Here is a 22,167-nt window from a genome sequence, read left to right as displayed (position 1 = left end):
TTGGTACGTCTTAACAGAACTGTGGCCAAGGCAACAATGATTAATTATCTCTAAAAATAGTTTACAGATCAGTTTTGTACCCTCACTATTTTAATAAAAAACTTGGTCGATATCAATAACATTACTTCTATTTGTAATTAAGTAATTCATTAGTAATCAGCACATAAGATCATGTCAATATTCCATTATTATAAATGTATCTACTATACAACTCTGTATATTTATTATAGTAACTATTATAATCTAACACTTGGTAAATTATTTATTGATTTAACAGAAATAAGATGAAGAGTAAAATAGTGATCGTTTTAAATCACATGGATTGAAATGAAGGTGAACTCATTCATTAATAGGTTTATTTTCTCGAAGTTTTCACTTGCCCCTAGCACATTGAGGTCGTGAAACTATTATATGTCTTGAACAAAGTTACGTCGTCAATATTCGAGAAACATTAGGAACACCGATACCGGCGGGGAAGTGGCTGCACTAAACAACATTCATTAGTGGTGTTCAAGGAAGAGGGTGGGTTCAGGTGCGGCGCTGCGACAGGCACACCCACGGCAGCTAAGTTGTTAATATGGACTCTAATTATATTAACAGATTATGAACAATATGGTCTGCATGCTAATATTAATGAAACAATTCTATCACCCTATCAAAGGTATCACCCTATCAAAGGTATCACCCTATCAAAGGGTAGTTGTCTTATTAATATTATAAACACGAAAGTCTGTGAGTATGGATGTTTGTTACTCTTTCACGCAAAAACTAATGAACAGATCTTGATGAAACTTTACAATAATATATCTTATACATTAGACTAATGATTGGATAGATTTTTTATTGAAATTAAACGCGGGTGAAACCGTTTGTGAGTTATTATTTGTGAGTATGGATGGATGTTTGTTAGTCTTTCACGCAACAACTACTAAACGGATTTCGATGAAACTTTACGGCAATATAGCTTATATCAGAATTATATATAGGCTATAAATTTAATGCGGGTGGAACGACGGGTACAGCTCGTAGAAAATATACATAGAATCTGTCTGTACATTTGTCTCGCCTATTGCAGCAGCTTGTTCTGAAAATTGTGATTCAGTCGAAAACTTCTCACCCTTAGGTAATGAATTCACAGGATACGAGGCATGACATCACAGTCCTCCAAAATGGCGCATCAATGGTGACACGGATGTGATGACGTCATATCCGTTGTACTGTTTATGAATTCAGACTATAGTTACCGATCACCATCAGGTGGTCCGCAATCTTGTACATTAGGTGACATAAAAAAATAACTGTTTACAATTAATACAAAACAACTAGTTGATACGGCATACATATATTGAAACCGCAGATATTAAATATATCACTGCTCTGTGCCTGCGGTTTCAACCGCATGAAATTTGTAGCCTATGTCTTATACTTCTGTGTATTATATATATATATATATGTATTACAAAAAAAAATTATGTATATGTATCACTTGTCTAGTACCCAAAACACAAGCATTAGCTAGCTTAACTTGGGTCTAGATGGCGCTGTGTGAATTGTCGTGAGATTATTATTATTATTATCATTATATAGAAATTATCATCTTAAGGAGAGGAGATGGCAACTTACCCCCGGCAGAAGCACAGTCGGCCGGGGTTCAGGGCCCCAGGAAGAGAAACCGGCGTACAATGCGGGCAGAATCTAAGAACACCGCTATCTGCATCTTTCCCGGGAGTGAGCCGCCTCGGAATCTCAACCGTCTGAGATGTTCCAGACTGGTTGGGATAAGACCGTTCACCGACATAACGATTGGAATGATTTCGGTGGACATCACATTATTTCGAGGTGACCGATACCTCGTGAGCGAGTTAGCAAGTCAAGATATTTTCTCTTATTATTATTATACTGGTGTATAACGTACATATATTACTGTAAAGTTTCATCAAAATCCATTTAGTAGTTTTTGCGTGAAAGAGTAACAAACATCCATCCATACACACAAACTTTTGCGTTTATAATATTAGTAAAATTACAAAATAGGAATTGATGGTAGAAGCTTGTCAATTTCAGAGTGTATTTATTTTATAATGCCCTTACCGTTTAGGGTATAATGTTAGGGTTATATAGGGTTAGGGTTTTATACCAATCTATTCTCAGACCCGCCGAGTATACATATAATATTTCATGAAAATCGTTTGAACCGAGAAGTATATCAATTAACGAGATTTTTATATACATACTAGCTACCCGGCCACTCGTTGCTGTGGCTAAGTTCTTGAACCTTGGCCTCAATTTGCAGACTTTGCCAAGCAGAAGAGAAAACGCCACTACACATCCTATGTGGTTGTAGCCTTCTCATGCATAAAAGAGATCCTTTAGAAACTATACACTACATCCTGAGGAGATAAAAACCATCGCTCCTAAGAATAACCTGCAGTTCTTGTTCCTCACGGGTCTAGATAGGAAACTTTGAATAAGGGCGAGCACAATAGACCTTTAAGGTCGTGTACACGCTCCTTTAGGGTGAGGTATATGACCTACTTGTTGAGAATTTGGGAGCTTCAATGATAGACTCGACGAACAGAATAGAAGTTTTATTTTTTTATTTTCGGACTACTCTAATGCTGTTGGCCGCAGCTGGCCTTTACAGCTTCACCGGACGTTAGCGGGCGAGTGCAGATGGCACTCCAAACCCGCGGAAGGACTTATGGAGCGGCTGAAGGCCAACTCCTGCCTGACGGATACGACTTTAGTCTGAGGGCACCACTAGGGGTTCGAACCTCGGCTCAGGCCGTCGTAATTTCGATCCCCGTTTGTGTTTTATTGTAAAAATATTCGGGCCTTATATACCATTTTACACGTGTCGCTTTATTAGTTAGTAGCTGCATTACACGTGCCGTGCGATAAGGATTCTAGGAAGTGGATGGTGCCACGTGTAGAAACTGTGTTGCTACAGACCCATACAGGTCGCAGTGCTACAGGGCTTAGCATCTGACAATAGCCCAATACTCTTATAATAAAAATGGTTCTTGAATAAAATAATATGGCGACTATAAATTGATATGTAAGCCATCCCATCTTTCAAGTTGGATCAAAGTGCACACAATGTGCAGATCATATTTGCAATCGGTTCAGTAGCTTAGGAATCCGTCGCGGACTAACACCGTGACAGGTAATTTTTATATATAAAGATATAGAGATGTACGTAAACAAAGCGACTCCTATAGTTAGGTTTCCATGTGTTATTCCAGATAAGGTAGCCATAGTTCCTTGGGGAAGGATTGTGCTGACATGACCGACCCTCGTCCCATTTAATACTGGCGCATTAGTTTCAATTTTTGCGACGTACACGTGACACCGGGGGATTATGTAACACTATTGCAATCGTTTCTTATTTAAAAGAGGTTGAATTTAAAAGTTTCGCAATGTACATGTACTATTTACGAGCAAAACTGACTTGCTCAGCACTATTAGACTAGCGTCTCTTGCCCATTCTTCTAGTGATGAGTCTGCTTCCCTAATTAGTGATTTGCTATACACGTACTCTCTATCACCCTGGAATGGGCTTTCAAGCAGGAAATCTGTATTATTACATTTGACTATAGAGCAAAGACATAATTATAGAGCTATTAGAAATTTATAAATCATAAACGTGTCTTTGGAAAATAACAATCTGTGGAATAAAAAATATAATTTTAGAAGAAAGTGAATTGAGTTGAAACATATGGGAATTGTGATCACAGAAGTAAAATGTAATCGCATACGATATCGTGCGTTAGCTTTCCCGCGCTAAATAGCGAGCGCTCCTGAACACGCGTAAAAGAAAGTGTCATGTAAAAGCAACTTAAGAATAAAACAAAATGACTATTCAAAGATCATTTAGTTTATTCGAATAAATTCAAATTCAAAAATCATTTACTCATGTAGGACATTTTAGCCGCTTATGAACGTAAATTTTTTTATATTGTTATTTTTCCCTACCGTCCAGTTCAGTGTACAGATCCAATTGAGAAGGACTGGCAAGATTTTTTTACAATGTATATTTATATAAATCTATGTATAACATGAAATTCCCGTGCAACAACAATTATTGCCCTGAATAAAGATTATTTCTATTATATTTGACAGTTGCAGTTATGAATCATGCATATCGATTTGTTTGTATAGGAAAATTCTGTATAAACTTAACTGTATATAATTTCTTTCTACATAGGGGCTTATTACAAGAAACAATATAACGTCCAACTCCTATATCGCCTACTACCGTATTTATTAACCTGTAGTTCGTGACCCCTTGCGAATAGAAAATCGAAGTTAAAATTTTATATTCATGCAAGACACATTTTTATTTTATTTATTTATTTAATTTTAATTCGGATTACATCCATATTGTGTTAGTAAAAACTTATAAAACTATGTTAGTAACTTATAATATACATATACGTAGATATATTTAATTCATATATCTGTGTCCACGTCCAGAAGCACTGGGTCCACAATGCAACGTTATCCAGTGCCTCTGGAGCGGACAATCAGGTATATTCGCAACAGTTTTTAGGTCCTGGTCACCAATATTTTCGTTCGAGAACCTACAGTAGCAGATGGGGTGTTACAATGTCGTCATTACCATTAAGACGCCGAGAGGGTAAATAACACCGGCCACACCTGAATTACCACAAAACATTTGTTTCACCATTTATCAACGAAGATTAGTACAATGGTCTGCCTTCAGGACTTTGTTTAATGAATATCAATGTACTGTGGTTTCCCACTAAATATCGATATAAAATCCTTCATAACCTCGACAGTAATAAAACCAATAGGGACCAAAAAAGACAACCACAAAATGGGACGCCGCAAAAAAACTATTGTCGAAGCAAGAATTCTGGGGAAACATTAATAATATCTAACATTATTTGTAATAGATAATTACAGATTAAATCGAATTAGGTGTTATTTTATTTTAATATTATATATTTTATAATATATTATAAATATATATTTATAATATAAATCCATGGAGTAGATGATTACAGACCAATGTTGATAACGATGATTTCAAATAACAATGTTCCCTAAGTAACTCATCTTCCGCTGTGGGCGTGGATTGGATTCTGGGATATTATTATCATCATTATTACGTCTATTTCTATTATAATATAATATAATAATTACAGGAAATATCAAGACCAATACAAATAGACGTCTATAATATCTTTTACCTTCAGTAAAGAAATTCCATAAATTTTTGTCGTATCTGACTAACGGAAAATATATTTTTTTTATATATTTGTATTTATATTTATAGTTTTTTTATAAACTTCACTTGTTTTGTCAATAGTTGTATATTGGGACTTAATATATATATTGGGACAACTAAAGTAAGAGTATTAAGAAAATAAAATGACTTGGTATACAAATATCCGTATACCAAGTTATTTTATAGTTTCCCTTTTACCTATATCATTACATAGTATGTCGCTGTCTGTCCGTCCCTATGTATGCTTAAATCTTTAAAACTACGCAACGGATTTAGAAGCAGTTTTTTTGATAGATAGAGTGATTCTAGAGGAAGGTTTATATGTATAGTACATATACACCCAGACTAAGCCGGACTGAGTAGCTAGTACCATATAAAATAAAGCTACAATAATTTTTATCTCAATATCCGCTATATTCAGTTCCGTTAATTTATTTAATTCTATTAAAAGTATAAACAATAGAAGCTATTACAAATTCAGTCTAAACTAATTGGCTTTAAGTATTTTCCTTTGTCACTTAAATGAGAAAGTGAGCCTGGAAAGGTCGGAATAAATAATTATTGATATACATAGTTAATCACACGCAAGTAAGGCGCTTAAAAATTTAACTATTTATTCAAAGAACTATCAGGATTACTGACAGGTTTAGATCTTTTTCATGTAACTATAATTGGAAATAATTTAAGGACCCATCTGATATAAATGTCAACACGATTCCCGTAGAACCGCTCATGGCTATTTCCGCGTACCTACTAAGATGGAATGCTTAGGAATCCTGTAAAATCATTGCCACATTCCCTTCAAATCTCACAAATTATAGATGAGTAAATGAAAAAATATATTTAAAAAGTACTCTTGTATTGCGTAGTAAATAAGTAGTGTAGCGTATAGTAAATAAGTAATTAAGGTAACAAGCCTGGAGTTTAATATGCAGGAATAGGCATTGTTAATAAAATCATTGTTATTAAAAAAAATCATAGATGAGATCGAGAGAACCACCTAGACAACTTTATAATCCAATAACTCTTACGCCGTTTGATAGAGGCGTCATGTCTTTGGAACCGGTGCGTATGAGACTTGTTATGACAGGACATAATAACTTGACTTCGTCTTTATTCTAACACTAGCTGACCTGCGCAACTTCGTCTGCGTTTCATTTCCCCACCTTTTGCAATATTTTCCATCCTATTCCATCCTATTGGTCGTAGCGTAATGTTATATAGCTTAAAGCCTTCCTCGACAAATGGACTATCCAACACGAAAATAATTTTTCAATTCGAACTAGTAGTACATGTGATTAGCGCGTTCAAACAAACTCTTCAGCTTTATAATATTATAGTATAGATTTCTATCAGTGCGTTAGCATAGTATTTAGTAAGTTATATCATGTGCGCTGTATCATGGTTACTAATTTAACATTTAACAATTGCTACATTTAAGTTAATACAGTTATTAATGATTTAATATATAACGAATGTGGTACAGCTGAAATACTAAGTCATAATTTGTAAATCGCGGCAACTTTTAAGTGTGAAACGAAACGTTAATGAAACTGTCTCCAGCACCATGCTACAGCGCACATGGTATAGTGCTTGCTCACTATTTTATCGCATCGCCTTATTCTTTACCAGCTACTCGCCCCGGCTTCGCACGGGTGTACATGTATTACATATATAAACCTTCCTTTAGAATCACTCTATCTTTTAAAATAAACCGCTTCAAAATCATCACACATAGGTATACTATGTAATGATTACTTATTCTTCAATTTCACTCTACTATAGTGGAGGCGCTATATTTACAACATAGGTTTCAATTAAACCAAAATATTAGGTGTTTCAAATTACTTTACTGGTACTTGCACACGTATTTAACACTTAATGTATTTAACAGTACAATATTGCATTAAACACAAGGATTACATAATTTCAAAATAGGTGAATATCGAAGACTCTTTTAAAAGCTATAAAGTTATTAAGCTAAAATTTGTAACCACAGAAAGCAAGCAGGGATACAAAAATAAGAATGTTTTTATTAAATCGATCACGTGAACCTACTGTTATAACATCAATTATTATCTTAAGTGACATTAGAACTCCTTGCGGGTATCATTTAGGTCTGTTTTCTTATAATAGACTTCTATAATAAAAATTAATATAGATACAAAGCATCCAATCATCCAAATATATAAGATTCCAACAATTTGACTTAAATTAATACTACAACCCATTTGACAACTGTAACTGTTACTCTTCGTGCTTTTAGTTAATATCTTCGATTTATCAAGTACAATCAGACCAACTGATTCTCTATAAAATTTATCAAAAATACCAGCTTCGCTTAATCTCTTCATTGCATTTTGTAAATGTTTTACTACATAACTATCTTTTCTGATCAATATGGTATGAAAAAGCGATACTATATTTTCATTGACCCTCAGTGCTCCTGCTTCACTATTCACAGCTGACTCTACTTGAAATCTTGCAAACGCATTATCAATACTAACAGTTACACCATCGTTCCTGAGAATTTGTGCTGAACAATTGTCAAAAGATTTACAATCGTCTGCTTTTTGTATATATAATTTAAAACTCTCTTCTTGTATAAAAATTACAACAGATTTATACACATAGGGTTTTTTATCTGAATTCATTATTTCTTTATTTGTTCTGTATATTTTTGGAGGTTTTGCTATCGTGTAATTTGAATATAGCTCTATACTCACATATGCTATAAAATGTACACACATAAACAAAAAACATGCATTCAATATTTTCTGTTTTATAGTCATTGGTTTCGGTAACTCTGTACAGCCGAACAGACAACCCCAACTATTCAACAAAGTAAATTTAAAAGATACAGTCCTTTCTTCAAACAAACATAACACGTACCATATTATAGAATAATATAAATAAAATAGGAAAAATAAGAACAATAGATCCAGTTTACAGATAATGCCATGCCATGAGTGACTTCTTACAACAGAATATGCCCAGAAAAGCATCTGTGTTCCATAATTTGGTGAATACTCAATAACATTACCATAGATTCTATAGAAACCACCGGCGTTTGCATCCAGGCTGCCATTTAAAAGTGGTGTAACATATTCAGGTTCCATTAAATGTTTCAAGTAATGCATTTGTAAAGTAGCATTTAAATATATAGCAAGGATTTTCAAAATCTTTAAATCAATTCCTCCTAAACGATCATCATTTGGTTTTATAATGTCCATGAACTTTAGGTCTGTGGTATTATTAATTATAAAAAAAGGCTTATAGTTTCTAACACCCACTTTAAAAGGACATTTGTAGAAATTTTTAGGTTTCTTTATAGGAAACAATTTACTACTATCTAGTACACTATTACAAGCACCTACTTGTTTTGGTTTAATGCGTTCCTCCAATATACATTTTCTGGGGTTTATTTTAGGCATGAAAGTAAGTATTTTGTAAGTATTGTCCATATAATCTTTTGTTATAATTATAACATTGGACATAGCTGCTGTTCGTCCAAGATATTTCCACACAGAATCACATCTATTTTTCTCGTAATAGTCTAACACTAGTATATATCTGGTGGGCTTATCAATAATGGTAATATTAAATCCGAATAAACTTTCACAGTCATCAAAATAAAGAAAACACACTAAACTTTCTTTGTACTTCAACATTTCTTTAGACGACTCCACACTATTAATATCACCAATGACAACTCTTGGAATATTATTTTCAACTAGTTTGCCCATCATTACTTGATAAAAATCCTCATTCCGTGCCGAGCTATAATTTTGTGTTTTAAATATTAAAATGTCAGATCCATTAATAACATTAAATTGCAGAATTCTTATCAAACAATCTATCATTGATGTATCATTATATATATTGGATGGAACTGATGTGAATGCAAATGCAAATGAAGGCATAAATAATAAGAATAATATATTTGACATCACCATCGTTTTGGAATTCAGTTTTACTATATCCAAGTTATAAATCAATGTTCCGTTCACTCACATAAATAAAAACCATCAATCTTTGACTGATCAAGAGTAAGAAGTGAAGCAAAATTCGAAGAGAAAGCAAGAAACATTGTTTGAGACTATATCGAAACTATAATTTATATAATGGAATTCACATGTAGTGTTTCCAATGTCCATTTTGTTTAGATCAAAGGTATCGAACTTTTGTAATTACTATCATTTGAGTAGTAAGTCTGGCACCCAGTCACCGTAGGTAGTAATTATTTGACATTATAATAAGTTTTTATCACCAAATCTAAAATTCTAGAGAATCACGTAGTTTTAGAATCTATAGCACTGTACTCCCGGGACTATATTCTTCTTTTGCCTGCGCTTGGTCCCATTTATTTGAAGTCGGCCCATCTGCTCAGTCTTCGCCAGGACATTCTGTACTGGGTCGTCTATTATTTCGGCGCTTTTTTAATTCCTCTCAATAACAGACATCCATGTGAGACGGGGTCTGCCGAGGCTTCTGGGTACTCATATCAAGTACAGTTTTTGTCAGGTCTGATGGTTGTCGCATGACATGACCGTACCACCTTAGGCAGACTATATCTCACTGAGTAAAATAATTATGATGTGATTTAACAAAAATGTTCGAGTATTGCTTATGCTTAATGAGCGTTTCACAATGCAAGTGTAAACGGAATGGGCACTGTCGGTTGATGCGCGGTAAGTAAATGCAGCTACGGCGGGGTCAGCGCGGGCTGGAGGACGGCGTGTTTCTACGTTTGCTAGCTGCAGCCGATGAGTGGTATATTGGATGAAATATAGTACCTATTTGTGCAAGTGTATTGTAATGTTATTTATCTATACATAGAAATAAAATTGGAGTGTCTGCATGTAATAATGAAATAACCGTTTTTCCTACATGCATATCAATATAAATACGGTACATACACCAAAATAATTTTTTTTACCATTTTTGTCTGTCTGTGCGTTCCGGCTAATCTCTGAACTTGCTGGACCGATTTTGACGGGACATTTTTTGGCAGGTAGCTGATGTAATACGGAATAACTTAGGCTACTATTATTTTAGAAAAATAAAGTTAAATTCCACGCGGACGAAGTCGCAGGTGCAGTTTATAATAATTATATGTATGTATATGATGTATGAAAGAGTAACATCCATCCATACTCGTAAACTGACGCGTTTATAATATTTTTTTTTAGATATGACAGGTACTCATTAGAGAACACGTATACACTTGTATCGTGTCCACAATTGGTTTGTTTGTCTCGAGTGACCCCAGTCTACACCGTCCCCAGTCCCCCACATTTGGGGCAACTAAATATAGCGGGCTTACGTCGAATGTGCGTAAACACAGTCGGTCTTATTACAAAAAATCTGTTAAAACTCGGACGAAACATGGTCTAGATGGTCGTGGTTTAAACCATTCCTAAAGTTAATACTTGGAATAAACCTAACATTATTACGAATCCAGATCTAACAGAGGACTACTTAGTACTACAGTTAAATCGTTCATTATGTATTCCATACAGAAATCAGTCACTCATGTCTGTCACCGTACAATTACGTTCCATTTTACCAGAAAACTGAAAAGATCAAAAATAATATTAGTACAAAGAAAAATGTATAAACTAAAAATAAATTTATTTCTATATATCTATGTCTTCATTATAACTATTTCATTAATATATAATATTTATTAATGTACTATTAGGCTTAAAATCAGTTTTAAATTACAAGTAGGAGTCCGGACGGAGAAAAGGAACGGCGAGATATTTTTATTGGATCATTGGATCGTCGAATAGTGACTATTTCAAAGTCAAATGAGTGAAAAAATAACAAATAACGTCTTTTATATATTTTTATTGTCGTAAAATTTGCTTTAAAAATGTTTATTTAATATATTTTTAATTTTAGTTAAAATATTTTTCCAAAAACTACAACTTACAATAGAATTTTTAAAATGGAGTTTGACTTTTTGCATTTAGACCACTGTTAAACTAGGGGCATCGCAGGTCTAACTTTAGACCATAGACGAATCACGATTTAGAGATAAACTTCATTTTGTAATAAGGAATACATTGGTGAATGGTTTATTACTAGTGCTAAACCAGGTTTATCTTTTTGTAATAAGGCCGAGTATGTCACCGAATGTACCTTATATGTACCGTATATATACCTTAATAGTTTAGTACTTGAGTAGCGCGCTCTTAAAGTTCAAAATTGTATTCGCAAGTCAAACAAAATGCATATATTTAATATAGCAAAGTTCTATATTAATTTGTGTTGTAAAACATATGTATCCATGGACTCGTTGGTCTAGCGGTTTACCACACCGCTTTGCTTTCGATCGTCGCGGGTTAGATTCCTCGCTCTATGCAAACAGTCATCAGTGATAACCAGTATTTTGGGGGGAAAGAAAATTGTTAGTAATGTGGATTGATGATCTTATTGCTAGCAATGTCTCATGTCAGGATGACCTCCACGTGGTGACAGAGACAACCAGCGTTTTAAAGTATATGTCGCTTGATGCAAATATTACATTTTTTTACTATAATGAGTGTGAGCTAACCAGCTTTTGTGGGTATCTGTCATTCAAATTTATAATACAAGAGCATTATTGCTTGAGACTAAGAGCAGGTCTCTGTGGTATAATGGTTTAACACCGCTTTACGTTCGATAGTCGCTTGATACAAAAATTACATTTTTTACTATAATGAGTGTGAGGTAACCAGCGTTTTTGGGTATTATTATTATTATATTATTATAAACTCTTTATTGCACCAATAGAATTAATACATAAGAATTATACAGAAAAGAGATATGGAAGTACAAAAGGCGGTCTTATCGCTAGAAGCAATCTCTTCCAGACAACCTTTAGGTAGAGAAAATACAAAACTAGTAGGTGGCGCATGAATAGAATGGAAGAATATATATATAAAGCTAATAATGGGGATAGGATAATAATACCAATAAATATTAGAAAATAACACACATTATAGTATATATAAAATATATACATACATATATAAATATATAAATATACAGAAATGCAAGTACAAAACAACAATGTCATATGCAAAGAAACAAGACACATAGCAAGAAGAAATACAGGGAAATTTAAGTGGAGAGGTAATGGGATTTAACCGAGCTCTTAAAAATGGGTAGTGATTGTGCGCTACGAATGGAGTAAGGTAGAGAATTCCAAAGGCGAACAGCATGGGCTGAGAAGGATTTACTGTAGAATGAGGAACTATATGTGAAGGAGTTTTAAGGAGGAGGTTTGATGCACTCATCAAACCTCCTCCTTAAAACTCCTTAAAACCATGGCTTGCGTAGTGACGCAAGCCAGGGTTTTGTGCCTCTCCGAGAAATGAAAATCTTTCTTTAAGATAGTTAGGAGTAACAGGATTAAAAAGAATCTCTGGGTATCTGTAATTCCAATTTACAATACAAGAACTTTGTTGCTTGAGACTGATGTTGACCTGATGTGTACTGAAAATTCACTTCCTTTAATCGAAATACAACTTACAAAGCAACCTGCTGGGCGCCTGAAATAGGTAAACTTTTAGGAAGGTAACAAAAATATTTGAATAATGTAAAACGGGTTTTAACCCGAGTACTTTTATGATAAATAAATGAATTTACCTCTCACGATATGTCGACTAGGTCGCTCTAGCCGTGATACGAGCTGATTATTAATGTCAAAAGCCGTTTTTGTTATATTAATAGTGTGTACTAAACTCGAAAATTTAAAAATAAGTAACATTAATACTGTGATCATTTCTATATTGTTAACTTTTTTGTTTAAAATATTGAGAAACATTATGAAGAGTAAACATTTTTCTTTCGATTATTTTATTTTTGTATTGAATAGTGCTCCGTAACTAATGAACCGATTTTAAATTAACCGTTCTTATACCTCCATAACACCTGACGAACAGAGGCGTTGGGGATCCGTATGAAAACATCGACAATGTAACCCAACGTACCTAACAAAATACCAAAAAAATCTTTATATTGCATCACCATCTCAGTCTGGAAGACGTCCACTGCTGGACAAAGGCCTCCCCAAAGATCTCCACGACGATCGATCCTGCGCTTCTCGCATCCATCGCCATCCAGCGTTCTTTACCAGATCGTTGGTCTACCTTGCTGGAGGTACGCTCCGTCTTCCGGTCCGTGGTCACCATTCGAGGACTTTATTGCCCCAACGGCCATCTGTCCTACGAGTTATGTGCCCTGTCCTTTGCCACTTCAGTTTCGCAATTCTTCGGGCCATGTCGGTCATTCTGGTTCTTCTGTGGATATCCTCATTTCTGATTCGATCACGCAGAAAAACTCCGGGCATAGTCCTCTCCATTGCATACGCTATGGATCAGAGTGATGTACTACAGTTTTATAGAGGACATCAATATTTATTGAGGTATGTGTGTTAAAATTATAATTTTGAACTTTTTATTAAAAACACGTGCAAACCCGGGTCGGGCCGCCAGCTTATTAATAAAAAGATTAGAGATCTACTGCAGTATGGTTAACATACCTTTAGTGCATGTCAGCAGTTCTAAACGCGGTAAACTGGCCAATTACCTCAACAACGGTAGGTGAACTATTTTTATACTAACGTTACTACACGATCACTATTTTAACCTTCATGTTATTTCTGTTAAATCAATAAATAATGAACAAAATACTTTAATATTTTTAGATATCATTTATGTATTTAATTGATTAGACTTTTTGCCTGTGCAATAGCATAAGCTCTATTCTCCTAAATTTAAATGATTCTGTATTATTGTAAACATGTACAACATTTATTTGAAAAGAATACGAGCTGAGTTTCTTGTCAGTTGTTCTCATCTCGAAATCATTCCGAACTGACGGTAGATTTGACATATCATAAGAGTCTGTAATAGACCTACATGAATAAAGATATTTTGAATTTGAGTTTAAATTTGAATACATACAAATAAATTAGAATAACAATACAACTAAATTATTTACAACCGCAACACACAAGTTTCTTTCTCGTTCTTTGAAATGAAATAGCTTTCGTAATGAGTGGTAGAATAAAAAATAAATTATGAATATATATTGAAAAGTGCTTAAATATAAGTTTATTTGAATAAATAATTTTCTGTTCTATTCTATAAAATATATTGTAAGGACCAGGATTATAAGAAAACCTTCCAGAAAAACCTTGTTCAAAACTTTATGAGAGTTTGGTAGAAAATAATGTTACTCACATTGTAAGAAATATACCTCTAATATTATTAACAGACCAATGAAGGTGTTACATATGAATGTGGATGGTTATAAGGCTAGACGAAGACCGAAAAAGACATGAATGGACTATGTGAAAGATGATATGGTAAGAAAGGGAGCAAATAACGAGATGACTGCGAACAGGGATGAATGGAAGAGAAAAACATTTTTGTTTTGTGTATGATTATGGAATGGTGCACCCGCCTGCGCTAACGGTTTACACTGGCGGGCCACCAGTGGAGGATGATAAGATGAGCATGAGGTCAGGTCAGCTAGCCCATCGTGACAAATTCACCAAGAATTTATCACGATGGTTTCCAGGGGGAACCGCGTGGAGGTCGACCTAACATGGTAATTGCTAGCAATTGGAGTTACTAGTTCCCGTTACCCTTTCCCCCCAGTAAAACATTACGCCGACCACAAATAAATGGGATAAGGAAGAAGCAGATATTGCTGATTACTAACAGACTTTGTACTAAAGAGTCTGAGATGAAATTAGGTAAAGAGTAAGCGTATAAATATGATGTATTAGAAAGTCGAGTAAAACCATAATAGCCACACTTATCTTTATATACGACTAGCTGTACCCGCGACTTCGTCCGCGTGGAATTTAACTTTATTTTTCTAAAATAAAAGTAGCCTAAATTACTCCCTACTACATCAGCTATCTACCTAGCTACCTGGGACCATGGGAAGTAAGACGGTGTACTAAATCGCTGTAGACCAAAATCGATGGGATAATGACATATTATACAACACAAACTAAACAAGGTACTAAATTGGTGTAATCTTATTTAAGAGACTAGCGACATTGTACGCGTGGAATTTAACTTTATTTTTTTAAAATATCAGTAGCCTACGTTATTCCTTAATATATCAGCTACCAGCCAATAAAAGTTCCGTCAAAATCGGCTCAGCCGTTTCAGAGATTAGCCGGAACAAACAGACGAAGGGACAGACAAAAATTGCAAAAAATGTTATTTCGGTGTATGTACTATATTTATATTCATATGCATGTAGTAAAAACGGTTATTTCAATATTACAAACAGACACTCCAGTTTTATTTATATGTATAGATATTACCAATAAAAATGTTTGAGGCACGGTCCTTTGTGGCTACTTCTCAAGACTTGGCATAAAAATAGATAAGAAGCAAGAGATCGATATTGACGGCCTCGATGGTCTAGCGGTTTAGCACACCGCCTAACTTTCGATGGTCGTGGGTTTTATTCCTCGCACGATACAAACATTTGTATTCATAATTGTGATTATTTGTAATTTCTATATATATTGTGTATGTATTTACAAATAAATGTATATAAGTATTGATATCAGTTATCTAGTACCCATAATACAAGCTCTGCTTAGCTTGGGACTCGATGGCGCTGTGTGAACTGTCCTAAGATTAGTATGTGATAATAGTGTGTATGGGAAACTAGCTTGGGACTAGATGGCACTGTTTGAACTGTCCTAAGATGTGATAATAGTTATACACTGGAAAACGTATAAACTAATTTACACAATAATAGTGGCTCCACTAAACCAACACAATAAAGAAAATTATTTAATTGGTTTAAAAAAAAATCCTATACGCCAAACTGTTTCAATATCTGACAAATCTGGTTTGGGATCATCAAAATTGTTAAATATTTTAAGACTTTCTTTTAAAAATACGTAACAAACTTATTCCAAAAATTTTATGTAACTCTAACTTGTTTAATGAACCTGACATTTCTTGTTACAGGTACAGAATTAGCTAATTATTTTTAAAACGAAAAATGACAATTGTGTAACCACTTTCAAACAGAAAACGAACGTTGCACTTGTAGAACCCCATCCACCCTCGTTCGGTTTTTCCGAAACCGAGATCCTAAGTGGGGGATACACGTGTAGAATGCTAGGGCGAGGGGTGGATGACACGTTGAACGGGGTTAATGGCACAAAACAGGTAGGGACACGATTTTGTCCCAGGACATCGCGAATTGACTGCTCCCATTAGGGTCTAGTTTAATCACATTTCGTTTTGATACGGTTGACCCGAATACGTCCGGATCCTAATGAGAGGTATTAGGAGCCGCTGATATAATCTGAGTTATTGCTCCCATTTGGAGATAAAGAACCATTGTTTTGGACGAATTTTATAAACGACTTTTCGTATTCATCTGTAAGAATAGAATAGAAAATCCTTTATTCTAATAAACATAATTTAAGCACTTTGGAATAGTCATAACATTTTTTTTAATCTGCCGCTCATTCGGAAAGCTGTCTCATCACAAGAAGAACGAGCAAGAAACTTGTTTGTTGCTCTTTTAAATAATCCTTGTAAGTTTACATTTACAAGTCGAAACGTGTGAATTTAAACCACCAACTAGCGCTAATTTTTTGGGTCAAATATAAATACACAATAAGATAAAATCAGTCGTAGTGATAAGAGCAGACCAGCCCCTACAAGCAGCACTCGTTCACGAGTATGACGGATAAGCCAGCCATCACTGCGCTGTATTTTAAAAGAGCTTATTATATAATTGAAGAATTTATAAATGATAATAATATTTTTGTAGAAAATATCTAACTTAAAATCCATAGCGCTGACAATGTTATCTGATTGAACGAATATTGAGTAGCGGTTTCTATGTTGATTATCGCATGCCTAATCCTTGTAAATGTAAAGTTACTTAAAACAACATTTATTTAAAAGAGCTTCTGGCATTATAATAGGTTAAATATATGACAATGGTCAGTTTATTTGGCGTGGAGGGCTTGGCAAGTATTTCCCCGATCAATCGATATGTACCGGTTGTATAGACAAAGTTGCGTGTATAGCTTAGTTTTAAATAATCAATAATTAATTAAGCGACTCTCTGCTAACTGTTAATATTGTTAGTAACACTATAATGTTAAATGATAATAACTTTACATGACCTGTGATCCACAATAAAGACTGTTTTCATTTCATCATTCATTAATTCATTCATTCATTTCATCTCAAAAACTTAACTTTATTATACTGTATTACATTGCATAAAATGTAATTTATTAACTAGCTACTCGACCCGGCTTCGCCCGGGTGTACATGTATTATACATATAAACCTTCCTCTTGAATCACTCTATCTATTAAAAAAACCGCTTCAAAATCCGTTGCGGAGTTTTAAAAATTTAAGCATGCATAGGGACGGACAGACAGCGACAGCGACTTTGTTCTATACTATGTAATGATATGTCATATTTTCTTTTCAAAAAATATGTATTAAAGAAGAAAAATGTCAGTTTATTACTAGCCACAATAAAGATATTTGTATATCTGCATATACTGGAATTTATTCACTGGAAAAGTGAACTAAGAGTATTATTTGGGTAAAATAGAACTGGTATGTTTCTACTTATTTTCCTAAAAACAAATGCGTTTAAATGGTAAAAAATGTATTATGAAAATAATTAATTACAATATAGTTTGAATACAAATTATTTCTATTAATGCTACGTCTGTATTACTACGTACATATATATATATATGACTAGTAGTCCGCCCAAGCTTCAGTCGCGTTTCAGCGTCATAACTTTGGAAGTTTTGTACAGAATATATCACTGAAGTAATGTAGCTTTCAAACTATAATAGAATTTCTCAAATGTGTGTGTATGTCTTCCGTGTGGTTTCCGAGTTATAACAATTAATATGTGAAAACTAACATTGTGAACGAAGGAGCGTATATATATTGGGCTGGTAAATATAATTATGGGTTTTAGAAAGGATTAATATAATTGTACCTATCTAAAGTAAAACAGATAACAGAAAAATAACAATGACAGATAACACATTTCTATATCAAATAATGGGTAAATCTTATTAATATTATAAGAGCGAAAGTTTGGATGGATGTTTGTTACTTTTTCACGCAAAAATTACTGATGAAACTTTACAGTAATGCAGCTTATACATCAGAATAAAACATAGGCTATAAATTTCAGGCAGGTAAAACCGACGGCACAACTAGAAATATACAAAGAGGTGCTGCTCCTAGTAATATCAGTACAAATTTCAAAATCAAAATCTATCCAACATTAGGTTTCATTACACCAACGGAAACATGTGAAGAAATATCTCTAACTACCCAGTTTAACTACCAACAAATACCAACTGCCAACCCTGGTTAGAATTCCAGCCTCAACACAAGTTATTTTATTTTTAAGAACAAATCAAATAACTCGAAGACTCGAAATCTATACAACCTTGTCTATGAATACCGAAATAACTTAATCGCAACTTTATTCCTTTGCTGATAAAAAAGCATTTCGAACGATTTCCATTCTGCTCAAAATTAAGTATGTATATATAGATTACATAATTGTATTTAGGTGGAGTTGCAAAACCATTACAATATGGACTGCAATACGGACGCGAGCCCATAACGCCATCTAGCGGTCAACAAACACACGCGTCTCTAGCAAACATATTACACTTTGTGCAAAGTCATTTCCAAAAATATCTCCGCCTTACATATCACTACTACAATCCATTTAATATACTTCGATAGAATATATATTTCGATGGTATACTTTCGTAAAATTAAAGGGTAATAATAATTCTCAAAATAACATTTTATTCCTCCAGAATATCATTGCGTAGGGGAAGTAAGCGTCACATGATAACGTGTTACACAGTTACCACTCACCAGCAATATTTCCCACTGCAATTACATAAAAAACACAAAAATACAGATTATTACCAACAACGCCGCAGAACCGGCACAAACTCACCTTCAACAACCGGCCGTTTTAATGCCTAATTAATCACAAACTTGTCAATCGGCACACATAATTCTCACAGCACAACAGTTTTATTGCTCTCAAGTGTACATGTGTAGTGGGCACTATAAATTACAGTGTGTGGCAATTGTAGATGCGAGCACTGTAGCGCGTTGTAAGGTAACCGGCGTCGCGGGCGTACTGGCGCGGCGGGTGCTGCGCCCCAGCCTGCGCGCTAACGAACCCCATTCCAAGTTTTCCGAGACAAAGAGTAGACTCACGCAGAAGTGACACGCGGTACTCAACTGATTGCGTTAAATCGTGATTAAATGGCATGTCAATGGCAGGCTCTATGTTTGCGCTACAATAGACCTACTGACTAGCTAGTATACACAGCTTATATAGCTCTCAGCTCGGCGATTCTAAATTATAGATGACGTTTATTTACTAAAATAGTAGAGGAATAGTGAATGATATTACATTTACATTTATTTATTTATAGACTTACATTTATTTACGATAGAATGATGACACTGACTAGCTAGTATACAGCTTCAGTTCGGAGATTCTAAATTATAGATGACGTTTATTTACTAAAATAGTAGAGGAATAGTGAATGATATTACATTTACATTTATTTCATTTATTTATTTATAGATTTACATTTATTTACGATAGAATGATGACACTGACTAGCTAGTATACAGCTTTCAGTTCGGAGATTCTAATTTATAGATGACGTTTATTTACTAAAATAGTAGAGGAATAGTGAATGATATTACATTTACATTTATTTATTTATAGACTTACATTTATTTACGATAGAATGATGACACTGACTAGCTAGTATACAGCTTCAGTTCGGAGATTCTAAATTATAGATGACGTTTATTTACTAAAATAGTAGAGGAATAGTGAATGATATTACATTTACATTTATTTATTTATAGACTTACATTTATTTACGATAGAATGATGACACTGACTAGCTAGTATACAGCTTCAGTTCGGAGATTCTAAATTATAGATGACGTTTATTTAGGAGACTAGTAGAGGAATCGGGAATAATATTACATTTACATTTATTTCATTTATTTATTTATAGATTTACATTTATTTACTAGAATAGGATTTCATTTCTGGTTTGGAATGAATGGAGGAAAAACGCCGACCCCAAATAAATGAGATAAGGAAGAAGCAGATGATGAATAGAATTTCATTTCTCTTATCATCAGTTTTAAAATAATATTTCTAATATTATAAATATAAAATTGAGTTCGTGCCACACCTAAACAAGTGAACCAATATTTAAAATTGTCAAACTTAAAATTAAAATCATTTATTCACATAGTACCTTTCAATATATATGGCGCTTTTTTTTTCATCACTATCCCAACGTCCAGTACAACTCTACTTAACTACTTCAGTTGTAAAGAACTAGAAACTCAACTGAAACATTTCTCTTCACGTTATTATTTTAGTTAGTTATAATTGGGTTATACGTAGCATTTTTTTCTAAGCTATATTACTGTAAAGTTTCATTAAAATCAGTTCGGTAGTTTTCGCGTGAAAGAGTAACAAACATACTCACAAACTTTCGCGTTTATAATATTAATAAGATATTCAAAATTGATACTAATAGAATTAAATCTAAACCATAAAACCTTAAATCTAAATTTATACCAACATAATGTTGTAGCAATGTTTAAAAAGACGAAATTGTCTGTGTGTAAGAAAATAATATTATAATAACTTAGAAAATCAATAATTAACTCATTTGAGTTGAGAGAACAACGTGGGTGACTCGTTGTAAAGGTCAATTGTGTGAACACTGGAACAACCTAGTAAAATTAGAAAAATTCATTTGTAAAAATGGCTTTATCAATCCTAATAAAACTACATTATCACTAGAAGATAGCCTATAGTTATGATCAGTCCAAGTTTAAAATATCAGCTGGTACGCTCTTTTTATACTATTTTTATCATCGAAGTGCTTATTCAAATAAACTTAAATGTTTATTTGAATAAGGATTATTGCTATTTAATTTTCATTAAATTACATTTTTTATTATTGATTGAAAATTAAATAGCAATAATACTTATTCAAATATCATCAGTCATAAAGAGAGAGAGAGAAAGAGAGAGAGAGAGAGAGAGAGAGAGAGAGTTATAAATTGTTGTCTAAAATTGTTATCAAAATTTATAATAACCTTTGGGAATAATTACTATTAAAAGTAATATATTGGGAATATTTTCACATTTAAACTTTTATCTTATACAGTTAATTTATAATTCTCTGTACATTGTTGTTTTACCATATTAGTTTAGTTGATCACGGATTCGATTCCTCACACATTACAAACATTTGTATTCATAATATGATTGTTTGTATCAGGGTATTGTCTATGTATAATATGTATGTACTTGCAAAGAATATTAATATTTATTTTGATTTATTTATTTATTTATTTATTTAATACAGAAAACATGTGTACTAATTTACTAAAGAAACGATGAACGATATTAATATATAGATACTGGTGAATTATGGAAAGACGGTTTTTAAGAACAAATATTGTATTAATATGTATCGAAACTACAATAACAAATGCTGTACGTTGTAGCTATTATGGATAAAGTATCTCATCTTTGTAAATATTTATATCAGTTGTCTAGTACCCACAACTTACCTCTGCTTACTGTGGGACTAGATGGCGCTGTATTAATTGACCGGGGTTATTTATTTGTATACATTAACATACGTTTTAGCTATTATGGATAATGACGCTACTTGTGGAACAATATTAAGAAGCAGATGGACCAGGTCAACCTTACTATACAAACAACCCAGAACAGAGTCCTCTGTCGCAGATGTACAAGAGACCCGTTCCAGATAAACTGGGAACATGGGT

The 22,167-nt window shown here is 33.6% G+C and overlaps 1 protein-coding gene across 1 annotated transcript; it reads right to left on the bottom strand.

Moving 5' to 3' along the window:
- Nucleotides 1–7,344: 7,344 nt before the first annotated feature.
- On the bottom strand, nucleotides 7,345–9,000 carry LOC131851350 (uncharacterized). Its single transcript, XM_059201840.1, has one exon. It carries the CDS (start codon nucleotides 8,998–9,000, stop codon nucleotides 7,345–7,347), a length of 1,656 nt encoding a protein of 551 aa, XP_059057823.1.
- Between the last annotated feature and the right edge of the window lie 13,167 nt (nucleotides 9,001–22,167).

This window comes from Achroia grisella, unplaced genomic scaffold, assembly GCF_030625045.1.
Source record: "Achroia grisella isolate CSIRO2021 unplaced genomic scaffold, CSIRO_AGI_Agris_v1 utg782, whole genome shotgun sequence".
In the NCBI taxonomy this organism is placed as follows: Eukaryota; Metazoa; Arthropoda; class Insecta; order Lepidoptera; family Pyralidae; genus Achroia; species Achroia grisella.
This window is presented reverse-complemented; position numbering and strand designations above follow the sequence as displayed.